The sequence below is a fragment of the Canis lupus genome, chromosome 17 (genome assembly GCF_003254725.2).
Source record: "Canis lupus dingo isolate Sandy chromosome 17, ASM325472v2, whole genome shotgun sequence".
In the NCBI taxonomy this organism is placed as follows: Eukaryota; Metazoa; Chordata; class Mammalia; order Carnivora; family Canidae; genus Canis; species Canis lupus.
In genome coordinates this window covers 62079251-62092611 of record NC_064259.1, presented here as the reverse complement: position 1 = coordinate 62092611, position 13361 = coordinate 62079251, and the positions used below count along the sequence as shown (strand labels likewise).

Sequence of the window (13361 nt, the reverse complement as noted above, 5' to 3'; positions counted from 1 at the left end):
GTAGAAATGTCTTATTTAGATAAAGTGGCCAGTAAAGACTTCTTCACTGAAGAGGAAATGACCACTGCTTATTACTTTGATGCCAATAGCCTATTCTCATTCACCTACTCTTAAAGGCGCAACCATTCTGGTATGTTTAATAGAAATGCTTTTATTCATAGGCATTCTTGCAAAATGTGTCCTATGTGCATGCATTTATTATTTGCATCTGGACTGTATTCTGTATCTTTCAATTTTTAACTACTTTCAGTTATTTCAGTGTTTTTTAGATTCATCCATGTCGCTGTCCTGTATTCACATGTTAATTCATTGCTTTTTAACCCCCTCAGTGCTCCACGTTGTGAAGCCACTGCATTTCACTTAACCCCTCTCCTAGTGATTGACTTCCAGATTACTTCCAAGCCTCCCTCACCACAGATAGAGCTGCAACATCTTCTTCTTCTACACCTGTGTGAGGATGTTGGTGGTACATATACCCAGAGGCAGATTTGTCGGGTTCTAAGGTCTGCAGGTACTTAATCTGATGGAGCAGTTGAGGCTGCTTGGTAGCTGCATTCCCACCAGCCTTGCTTGAGAGGTTGATTCCTGTAGCTGCTATAGTAAGGGCTTGACATCCTCATCATCCAGTTTTACAGTTTTGTCAATCTGATGGCCGTAGAAATCATATCTCCTTTTAATTCTAGCTTCACTGGTAGAGAGTTGGGACATCTTCTCATATGCTTGTTAGTGTTTTGGACTTCTGCAAATTATCTTCTCATTTGTTTTGTACATTTTTTTAAAAGTTGGATCTCAATCCACATTCCAGTTTGTGGACATTCCTTAGATACTTAGATATTTATTTAGATATTAATTTCTTATTGGATATAAATATTTTCTCCCATTTGGCCACTTAATAGGCTTGTCCTGTGCTTCTTCGTTAAACAGAAATCCTTAGTTTTTGTCAGATTTATCACTCTTTTTCTTAGAGTTTGTGCTTTTGAAGTTTTAAGAAATCCTTCTCTATTCTTAGATCACAAAGACATTCTCCCTCATTTTCCTCTGTTAAGTATAAGAACATGGGAGATAACAAAGTGGCATATTACATATTATTAATTGCCATGTGCTAAATTCAAAGGAAATACAAATTGAAATGTACCGTTTCACAGCCTTCAGATGGACAGAAATTTTAAAGCCTGTGGAAATTTTCCACTTGTGGAAAGTGGGAATTCCCAAATACTGCTGGCAAGAGTATAAAATGAATACCATACCTTTGGGGAGCATGTTGGCAATAGCTAGTAAATTTGAAGATGCACTCAACTGTGACCCAGCAGTTACCCCTCTGGATGCCTGCTCTAGAGAAATCCTTATCTATGTGCATATGGAGTCACATACTAGAACAGTCGTTACAGAGCTATTTAAAATAGTAAGAGAATGGAAACAACTCTGTTTTAGTAGGGGAATTCATAAAATGCATTTTAACTTGCTCATGAAAATGGACTATTATACAGCAATTAAATAAACTTGAATCTATATGTATGAACAGGAACAAGACTTAAAAATATAACTGTATGAAAGTAAAGTTGTAAATACATACAGCATACTGTTTGTAAAAAAGATACGAAATGTTATAAAAACCTTTATGAACCTTTGAAAACAGTGGTATTTATGTTATGTATGCATATATATACATCCCAGTTGTACACAATGTGCAGGGAACTGACACATACCAACCTCAGGACAGTTCAGGGAGAGCATGGAAAGGATTGACAGGAAGTTAGGGCTTTAATTGAATATGTGACCATATATATCCTTAGGGGAAAAAAAGGGAAACCTGAAAGGAAGCTGGCAGAAGTTAAATAAATAAGGATGTTTCTAAAACAATTGTCTGTGATTTTGTATGTATCAAAAATATTTAATAGTTCATAGTTCTATTTGAAAAATGAAAAAAAAAACAGAAAAGGACAAAGCGGGGGGGAACAGCTTCAAAAAGATGAAAACTTTTTTCTGTCAACACCTATAGTCAGGATTCACAAACTATGTCATTTTTATGCCTTAGTATATCTGAAATCTGGTTATTTACCAACAACTCAAGAAACATAGATCTAATTTCCTTGTATGCAATGCTTATTTTCTTTTTTAATTAAAGTCCAATAGGTGTGTTTAAATAAGGAAGCTACTGGGATTTATTACAAAGTCCTAAAATTTTAATGATCATGGGGAATAATCAAAATATCCTAAATTTGTCTGATTTCACCCAAGAAAACAGTTCAACTACCTAGTGTGAGATAATAATTACCAAGACTACACAGTACAGTGTGTATCTAGTGTTGCTACTAAAACTACCATCCGTAGGGAAGGTGGATATTTGATTTTTGTCATGGAATATACAAATTCCAGGGTAGCATGATTGTTGGACATAATGCAGGAAAAATTGAGATCCTGGAGCATCCTGTTCCCCAACCAGACCTCTCTTGAGAACATTTCTGGGCCTTCTGCCCCAGAGAAATGTGAGCTGGCATCTTCACTGGGTCCTTGTTTTACCATGGGCCAGAAAGTTTGCGGAGACCCTCTGAGTCTGTTTTAATGAGAATTTTTGCAGCGTCTGCCTGACAGGAGTAATTCCATTTCAAATGTGGATTTGGAAGCAAGGGAAATCCTTGAGTAGGGGGAGGCGAGATATAGTTGAAAATTTATTTTGCTTTGATTTCATTGTTTTGTCTTGAATATTTTAATGACAATTACTGCCCAAAGTCAGATTTCCAAAAGATTTATCTTAATGCTTTTCCCTCAAGGCACACATGACTCAAGGTAAACCGACTTGTAGATTTGCCTTGGTATTATCGTGAACACCTATAGTGTTCTCATCTGGGACAAATAATTCATCATATACCCCATTAATTTACTTTATGTGATGAATGTCTTAATTGCCTCCTTAGGAGCCCAGGAATTTGATTAGAAGGTGTGACTTTAAAAATAAATAAACGAAGGAAGATCACGAATATTTTATTCCCTACCCATATCTATCTTTCTCTATAGCATTAGCATAGTGGCTGATAAAAGGTAAAAACTTGCAACCGTAAACTGTTAATAAGCTAGACCTTTTGAATGGCTTTCCATTGTATTTGGCTGCCTCCTGAGAACTGCATGACAAATTAAGAAGATATTCAATTGTTTTCATTCTACTCTGGAGCATTTATTTTTACTGCAAAAATTCCTGATCCTCAAGATGTAGCATATCAAAGTATTTCTTGCTTTCTGAGAGCAAGCCAATATTGAATTATGCTAATAATGTCTCTATTTGTTCAATAAATTATTAGAATGCTCAGAAAACCTAAAAATTACTTTTACATAAACAGCCTACATTTCAGCACACGCTGGTTCATAGCTTTATCCTTTACCCACATATTTCCTCATTTTACCAAAATGGTTCATTATGTTACACATCAGAACAGAATTCTTTGAGTTCATTTTCTCTTCCTTTAACTCCCACTTCTTATGCCAGTTAGTCTTAACACAAGAGCATTGATGCATTTAATTTCACAATCAGGCCATCATTTAGAGCCCATGCAAAGTAAGCCCTGTAGGAATAAATAATCTGTGTACATGAAGTCAACTTCCTATCCTTAGTACAAATAGTATTAAAAAGTTAGATAATGTTAGAATATCCATGATGAAGGATACTTGAGAAATTAGTTCTTTCTGTTCTTTCTCCCTCCTCCACTTCCAAGAAGAAGTATTTTGGCTTCCTTTTGGCCAGTGGTGGTCATTCAGAATCCTTGATATAAGACAGCAGGGCAGAGACGTACCCTGGGTCATACTGTTCTGACTCTCAATTCAACATCATTCCTTTCAGCTGCTGTTATTTTGTCCATTTCAGGAAACTTTTATGGAACTCCTAAGCCTCCAGCAGAACCCAGCCCTTTCCAGCCAGATCCAGTTGATCAGGTCCTCTTTGATAATGAGTTTGACACAGAATCCCAACGGAAACGAACTACGTCTGTCAGCAAGATGGAAAGAATGGACAGCTCTCTTCCTGAAGAAGAAGAAGATGAGGACAAGGAAGCTGTTAATGGCAGTGGAACTGCAGGTTTGTGAATAGATGAATAACTTTAACTGATCTATCTTCCAGGTGGACTTTAATGTGACACTGAATTGAAAGTAGTTAAAATCTATCCTAAAGCATGTACAGAGCAAGTGATGTGATTCTAATTTTTTTTTAAAGGTTGTGTATGGAACGAAGTGTATCTCTGTCAACCATCTTAGAAACTGAAGTGAGTTGCACCAAGTGGCAATTTTGATAAGTCAGTAATAAACTATCATTAGTAATAATATAATATATTATGATCCTACTGCTTAAAAGATTTGAGGTTCCAAGTATGAGAATGTTGTTGGCCTAAGTCATACTTTACAGGACATGAAAAAAAATACAGTTTTAAGATACGGCCTTCAACTGAAAATGCAGAGGGATAGAAACATGCCAGTAAAAATTATCGGAAAGATTTGTTAGCTGTGTGTTGAGTTTAAATTCTGAATCACTCAAATAAATTTCCAAACCTGACTCTTATTTTTCATTAAATGCAAAATCACCAGAAATTTAGTGGTGGAGAATCTTCCTTTGAGTACCCCTAAAATATGTTATGGTTGCTTCAGAGATTCTTACTCTTCTAATTGAGTGTGTAACTAGGAAGCCACAGAATAACAGCAGAACTAATTTCAGTGCTATTTATTATAATATTTTTATTCAAAACACTAGAATATGAGCTTCATAAGGGCCGGAAAGTTTTTGCTTTTGTTCATTGCTGCATCCTTTATTTTTTTTTTTTAATTTATTTATGATAGTCACACACAGAGAGAGGCAGAGACACAGGCAGAGGGAGAAGCAGGCTCCATGCACCGGGAGCCCGACGTGGGATTCGATCCCGGGTCTCCAGGATCACGCCCTGGGCCAAAGGCAGGCGCCAAACTGCTGCGCCACCCAGGGATCCCTGCTGCATCCTTTAATCATAAACAGTGCCTGGTGCAAACTAGGAACTAAGAAAATATTTTATTGATATACAATAGATGAATGAATTTGATCACATCCCCAAATTTGCAGAACCCATTACCATATTATTTTCCCAAAGCATCTGATTTTTTCATCAACTACTGAAATTTGTTGTGTATATTGTATTTACTGTCTTAATATGTTCATTTGTGTCCTCCTTCAGAGTGTGAGCCCTGTCTTACAGTCCTAACATCTCACATAATAACATAATAACATGATACATAATATGTTTATTACCCCATTGTATTTGGGTGTAGAGACTGCAAACAGGCCTAAAAAGGATTAAGTGAATTTACATCTAATTCTTTAAGGGCTATTAAGGGAAATCATCACACAGTAGAGCCTTTTTTTTTTTTTTCAGTGGAGCCTTTTGATGTTGATGTCCGCCTTCTTCTCCCACAGAATTAAGTCTGTTAACATTCTTAAATGTTTAAGACTGAGATTAGAGACCATGTATCTATCCCAATGTGGGAATTTGTATATTCTTATTTTGAGGATGGGGGGGATGTTCTGTTTTTACTTTCTGATGTGGAGCTTTTCTGTTACCACTGGAGTTCTTTTAGAGAGAAACCTATCTGTGATCTCCACAGTTTTATGCTTATCATGTAAGCTGGTTGCTAAGCCAGATGCTACTGACTTTCTGGTGGTCATATTTAAAGGGAGTGTATCCAAGAGTGGGAGGCCGTTTGCATACTACCTCTTGTGTGTAGATACCGTAGGACACTTCCACTGGATTATGTATGTCTTGGTAAGAGAAAATATTCAGACTATTTGAATGAAAAAACAATAAAAGACATGACTAAATGCACTTGGTCTTTTCTGAATAAGTACTAAGTCTAGTTGTTAACTTATTGAAATACACTTTGTGTGTTGCTTTTGGGTATTAGAATTCCTGCCTTGAACAATCAGAAAATTGTTGGGGATGGCAGTGGGGAAAGAAGAGTTAAAGATTTATTTGTATATACCAACATGTATATTATTTTATATCTTGCTGAAGAATGTAAGAATGCTAATATGCCCACATAGGATGATATATGTTATATAATAATGCTAAAATAAAATCTTTTTCCAAGAGATGATTGTTACATAAACAGTATTGTCAAGTCATTGACTATTAAGGAAACTTAATACACAGTCACTTTGAATTATATTCAGATAAGTATGAGAAATCATATAGTTCCTTTGTTTTCCTCCATCATACTTCTGTCCCAAGAATGTAACTCCCTTCCAGATTGATTTACACATTGGGTGCCTTTTAATTTCTGTCACTTTTGTTTTGCCTGGAGAATGAATCTTGTGTTTTATTCAAGCTATTCATTCAACAAATATTTATTGAGCACTTGCTAAGCTACTGCGTGCTAGGCATTTTTCCAACAGCTAGGAAAAAAGCGCTGAACAAAACAGACAAAAACTCCGTCTTCAAAATTTTGCCTTCTAGTGGGAAAGAATTATCCAACATGAATGAATATAGCATGTAGTATATTAGAGAGTGCTAAAGAGAAAAACAAAGCAGAAAAGGAGAAGGATAAAAAGTAACAGTGGCCAAAAAAAAAAAGTAGCAGTGGCCGATTTGTGATTTTAGATAGAGTAGCAAAAAAGATCTCACTGAGAAGAGGACTTTGAAAGAAGTGATGATGTAAACTCAAAATATCCAGGAGAACAACATTCCAGCCAGAGGGAATTTTAAGTACAAATGCCCTGAGGGGAAAAAATACCCTGAGGTGGGAGCATGCCTGGAATATTCAGACAAAGGCCAGGAAACCAATATAATTGGATACAAAATGGACAATGCATTATATGTGGTTGGAACAGGGCAGCCCCTGTGGCGCAGCGGTTTAGCGCTGCCTGCAGCCTGGGGTGTGATCCTGGAGGCTCAGGATCGAGTCCCATGTTGGGCTCCCTGCATGGAGCCTGCTTCTCCCTCTGCCTGTGTCTCTGCCTCTCTCTCTCTCTCTGTGTCTCTATGAATAAATAAATTAAAATCTTAAAAAAAAAATTTTATATGTGGTTGGAACAGAGTGATGGAAGGAAATAGAATAGTAAGCAATGATTGGGGGGTGTGGAAATGATATTATGTAGGATCTTATATGTTGTTGGAATAATTTTGCTTTTTACTCTGAGATGAGAAACCATTATAGGGTTTTGAGTAGAAGGGTGACATGATAAAACAGATTTTAATAGTCTCATTCTTGCTACTGAATTGAAAATAGGCAGTAAGAGGGTAGGCATAAACAGTGATACTAGTTAAGAGGTTAATGCAGTAATTTAAGTGAGAAATAGTGGTTTGGCTCTGATGAAAATGTGACAGGGAAGTGGCCTGACCCGGTTACATTTGTTGGCAGACTGGATTTGAGGTCAGAGAGAGCAGAGTCAAAGATCATTTCCAGGGCTTTAACTTGAATATCTAGTAGAAGAATAGAGTTGCATTTATTGAGATAAGGTAGATTTTAAGAGGAGTCAGTTTTGGGTTGGAAAAGTGTAGTAGGGGCTTCAGTTGGGATATGTAAGCTTGAGATGCTCATTAGACATCCAAATGAAAATGTCATGTTTGATTTTGGATTTAAAAGTCTATGTCTGGTCTGAAGATGCATATTGGGACATCAGCATACAGCTTGTACAGCGGTGACACTGAATGAGTTCCAAGAGAGTAACTGTAGAAAGAGAAGAAAAAATGTCCAAAGAGTGAACCCTGAGAAGGCCTTCTAATATGTGCAGTCAGGGAGACTGAGTCGAGCCAGTGAGTTAGAAGGCATACAGGAGGGTGGAATATCCTAGAAGCCAGGAGAAGAGAATGCTCAACAATGCTCAGATAAGATGGCCACCGAGAAATGATCATTGAATTTGGCTATGTGGAGGAAACAAGGTCATCCAGTGAGATTAGGGATAAGTAGTGGTAGATCTCAGAAGAAAGAATGTATGAAATAGTTATCTAGGAGAGTGTCAGAGTGAATGGACTAAAGAAGTTTCCTGTGATTATCATATGCCATTACATGCCCTCTTGAGGTTAGTGATCATATAGTAGAAATGAACTAGTTAGTGTTACCTGTGTTTAGCTACAGGTGCTGGTGTAGAGTAGATGGAAAGATTTAAGCAGAGTTGTGGTTCAGCCGGGCATGTACCCTGAGTGAAGAAGTAAGGTTGGGGCAGAGGAAGCAGTAGTGTTTGCAAGGGAGCCATGATCGTGGCTGATTACAGAACTTAAGTTGCATAAGTAGGGCAATGATGACATGGTTAGGGCACAGACTGGGGGGCAGCTGAGGAACAGTGAGGGGTAGTAAGTAGTAGTATTAATGAATTACAGAACTCGGTTGGATAAAGGACAGTTGGAGTGGAAATACTACGTGTAATGAATCTAAGGCCTCTTCTAAGATTCACTCATTCTGAGGCATCGCCTGCAGTTTGGAGTTGTTATAAGTCTAGAAATGAGTTTGAAGTGCATGAATTGTGAATTCCCTAGATGGTAGCCAAATTTTATTTTATTTTTTTAATTTTTTATTTATTTATGATAGTCGCAGAGAGAGAGAGAGGCAGAGACATAGGCAGAGTGAAAAGCAGGCTCCATGCACCGGGAGCCCGACGTGGGACTCGATCCCGGGTCTCCAGGATCGCGCCCTGGGCCAAAGGCAGGCGCTAAACTGCTGCACCACCCAGGGATCCCCGGTAGCCAAATTTTAGTATTCTTACTTACCTTAAGGACTCTGGGACTTTCAAAGGATTGTAATGTCACCAATAGAGAATTATACTTAACAGGAAGTGTATTGAGCATAATTTTTAAAAACTGGTATTATTTTAAAGACCTGTATTAAAATGTATACAAGACAGGTTGGTTCATGCACATAAGAGCATGAACCACTTAAATTTGAATCCTGACTTTGCTGTTACAAAATTAACCTCACTGTGCCTTGGTTTCCTCATCTATAATCCAAAAACCAGAATAGTAATAATAAGTAATCACAGGGCTGCTGTGAGGATCATGAGTTCATATATATATAAAGCGCTTCAATTAGAGCCTGGCCCATGGAGGGATTGTGTAAGCACCCCTACAGCCCTTACTGTCAGTAGTCACAATGTACCAAATTGATTCTAGGGTTGCTTTTCACTTCTTTCCCAGACTGGCATGAGAGGTGCTAGACTGAGTTAATGTCACTTAGCAGATGAAAAATATTCAGTATGTCTATTTGCTACTTCAGAACTTGTAGGAGCGTAGATATAATGCACAAGGAAATGTGCAATAAATGTTTAACATTTTGTTGGAAATGAAGGGAGCTGTTTGAAGAGAGTGTAACTTTACCTTCTTTGCACACTGTTCTGTGTTGAATGGCAGAAAACAGAGAGAGGCACTCTGAGTCATCTGATTGGATGAAGACTGTCCCAAGTTATAACCAAACAAATAGCTCCATGGACTTCAGAAATTATATGATGAGAGATGAGAATCTGGAACCACTACCCAAAAACTGGGAGATGGCCTACACCGACACAGGGATGGTCTACTTCATTGAGTAAGCAAATGTCTGTATCTCTCCTAACACGCCCTGTCACTGTGAGGTTTTGTCTTACCATTTCTTTATCCTCATTTCACAAGGCTTCCATTTCTTTTTTGTTTCTTTAAAGAGATTTTTCATACTAGTAACAGTTAATTCTTAATCTGATGATTTTCCTGGATGGTGTTTCATTTTTATTTGACTTGGACAAACAAGTCATGTATTTGACTTCTGGTTTTATAAAAAAAGAAGGATTAAAAACAGGTTTATCACTAATAGTGAAAAATGTAGGAATGAAGGGTATTTTGCCTTGATGTTTTTTTAAACTTTTGGTAGATTGTCCAACCTAATGAGCATTTCAAGAATTACCATCATGTGATGGAGGGCATATTTATTATCGGAGTTAAATATTTTCATTTATACATTTTCTAGATGTATTCAGGCAACATATTTGAATGACATAGAAGAGAAATATCATTGATCCTCAGGCTAATTGGTACAATAAGAATTGACAAACCCTAATTTATGAGAAAGCACTATTAATATAAAGTATAAATGTATTTATAGAGATACAGGATATCACATGTATTTGATCAGAATAAATTTTTTATGGTTTGTACCAGAGAATATTATGCCAATAATTTTTTCGGAAGTTTCATTATGAAGCATTTTTATATTCTTATGCAGCTGTATTTCTCATCCTTAAAATAATTTTCACAGAGGCAGAATATATAATGTAGTGAAGTTATAGAATATAATAGTTAAAAAACAAAATGTTGAGGGCTGGATACCACAGTCAAGGAATATGTCCTTAAAAATGAATTAGGGAGGGGATCCCTGGGTGACTCAGTGGTTTAGTGCCTGCCTTTGGCCCAGCATGTGACCCTGGAGTCCCAGGATCGAGTTCTGTATCGGGCTCCCTGCATGGAGCCTGCTTCTCCCTCTGCCTGTGTCTCTGCCTGCCTCTCTCTCTTTCTCTCTTTCTCTCTCTCTCTTTCTCTCTCTCTCTCTTTCTCTCTTTCTCTCCCCCCACCCCCGGTCTTTCATAAATAAATAAATAAATAATCTAAAAAAAAAAAAGAATTGGGGATGGGAGACTTGAACCTGTTTCCTCATTTGGTCACATAGAATGGGACCACATCCTTCCCATAGACTGAGGATCTTGCTTTACCAAATCGGATTCATAGTATTTAAAAGACATACATTTTGTGTATATTGTATTCTTTTTACCATACATGGCGCATTATTGATTATATTATATACTTATATAAACATTAATGACAAGGAGTATGCAAAAACAGACAAAATCGGGTATATGCTCTTCTTTATGGCCAATTAAAGGTGTTGTTCAAAGGTAATTTAGACTTGACTTTCATTCTGATTTTAGGACTAAATCCCCAAGTAAGATGTAAAGCTGTTAGAAGTGGCTAGAGTATCTTTAGAAACAGGGTATGAGATATCGAACCTGACAGTGCTTTATCCTATAAATGGGGATAAGTTAGTAAATTATAGAGAGGAGAGAGAATTTATAAAAGAAATGCCATTAAAAAAATAGAAATGCCATTATAGTTGAACATTATTAAAATGCATTAAAGACCTAGATATGAGACCTGAAACCATAAAACTCCTAAAAGAAAACACAGGGGCAAAGTCTCATGGCATTGAATTTGGCAAGGACTTCTTGGCTATGACACAAAAACTAAAGACAACAAAACCAAAAATAGACAAATGAGACTTCATCAAACTTAAAAACTGTGCAGCAAAGGGAAGCAATCAACGAGTGGAAAGCAACCTGCAGAATAGGAACAAATATTTGCAAATCTGATAGGGGGTTTGTAACCACCCTATAGCTAAATAGTATTTGCTGCTGCAGCTAATGTATTTGGTCTGTGTTACTACTGTTAAATCATGCATCTGTATGAAAATAGGTCTTTATAGCCTTTAGCTATTATGTTTTGAATATAGCCCCTCTGGGCATTTCTTTACCTTGGGAAATAGGTAAAATCCTAGCAGATTGCCTGCATCTGCTAACTTAAGAATGAAAACTTTGGATCATAGAAACCAAAGTTAAGCTTTTCTCAAGTAGCGATTGTGAATTTCGTTTACTGAGATATGTACATGATTTTTTTTTTTCTCCTAACAGTCTACATGCTACTAAGCCTCTTTGGAGTCCTGATCCTTTTCATGTTGCTAAAATTGATTTAACTGGCTTGAGTGTGGAGAAATTATCTCTTTGACAGAATGGATAACACAGATTTTCTAGAAACAATCCCAGTGTCTCCTCTTCAGATTATCCATTATTCAGCATAAAAACTTGTTTCTGCCACAGTCTACCAGCTAGTATCCTACCTGGTAATGCATAAGAAATGGTTGCATGGCCCTAGGTGGTTCAGGAGTTAGAAAAGACATAGAAGGTATGATTAATTCTCTGAAACCATTGGCTTAATTTCCTAAGAGTAATTAATATAGAGATTAGGGAATTCATTTTACAATAAAGATGACAAGGAATGATATTTTGTTCATGTTATTAATCTCACACTGCTTTGATAATAACTTTCCTGAATATTTTCCCCCATGGTTTTTTATTTCTTTAATATCCTCATAATTCTCATGTTTAAACTATAACACCGTCTACTCAGCAGTGTGATGGCTTTGTTTTAGCATTAGTATCTACTACATGGTTGCACTGCTCTTTGAAAGCATCTACGGCCTCCTTCATAAAAAGGAGTGTGTGGAAGAGTGGAGTGGGACCTTTGGTTCTGCTTTCTTTTTCTGTGTGGTATATAGCCCATATCTTGTAGAGTTAACTATACCCATCAGTTTTACTTGCATATTGCAGAAATAGAGGTTTGGAGGTTTTTTTATTTTATTAAATGCTTTCATTTTAAAGAACACTTATGAGGGCAGGGGCATCTCTCTCTCTTCAACTGTATCCCAGCCCTCAGCACATCACTATATCACAGCCCACATGTTGCAGGTACTCAAGGAATACAATGTTTTTTGAAGGGAGGAAGGAAGGAATTCAGCCAACACCAAAATAGCAAGCATCAAACAAGGAAGGAATTCGATGCAGCTTTTTCAACAGGATAATGCACAGTATGGGGCTATATGCCCAACCTTTGAAATATTTTTGACTGTTTCAACCAGTGTCTGTTAATCTGTACTTGGTATTTTTCCCCTTCTGTAGATTCTTCTTTCTCACTTTAGTGCCTCTAGCATTACCATCCCTTTACGGAAGTTTTGAAGTAGCAGTCTGAGATCGAATCCGAGGTGTACAGAGGCTGTAGGAGATAATGTGCAAACATATACATTTTGGTCACTTTTAATCTTTGCTTTTGAGATACTTTTCTCCCTCTTCATCGTACTGTTTCTAATTGAGATCTTTATTCTACAGCCACAACACCAAGACAACAACCTGGTTGGATCCTCGTCTTTGTAAGAAAGCCAAAGCCCCTGAAGACTGTGAAGATGGAGGTAGAGATTCGGAAATCTTTTATATTGTGCTCATTCACCTAATCCCTTTTCTCTCTTCTTGCTTGGATAGTGAGCTTTCCAAAACCCCAAACAAATTATAATGTACATAAGCACATAAGCAATGGGTGGATATCATACTTAACTGACTTGTAATTACATCCTTGCACCTAATTTTATATTTTATTTCCTTCATTTTGAGGACTATACAATGACATCCTTTATAAAAATCTTAATAAAAATGCCCCCTTTTTACATTTGTTTTAAAGACAAATTTAAAAATTTCTAAATAAATATTTTAATAAATCAGATACATTCTTAACTACAGGGTAGCCTTATTATTGGCTATTGAACCTTCAAAAATATATTTAATTTAGTATCGCTAG

At 36.8% G+C, this 13361-nt stretch overlaps 1 protein-coding gene across 4 annotated transcripts in view; it reads left to right on the top strand.

The window, feature by feature from the left end:
- MAGI3 (membrane associated guanylate kinase, WW and PDZ domain containing 3) overlaps nucleotides 1–13361 on the top strand; it is a 237202-nt gene that overhangs the window by 157197 nt on the left and 66644 nt on the right. For all 4 annotated transcript variants that reach the window (XM_049096157.1, XM_049096158.1, XM_025452933.3 and 1 more), the window contains exons 4-6: nucleotides 3857–4066; nucleotides 9348–9522; nucleotides 12899–12978. In XM_049096157.1, the coding sequence (XP_048952114.1) occupies nucleotides 3857–4066; nucleotides 9348–9522; nucleotides 12899–12978 (465 nt within the window). The remainder of the gene's footprint in view (nucleotides 1–3856; nucleotides 4067–9347; nucleotides 9523–12898; nucleotides 12979–13361) is intronic.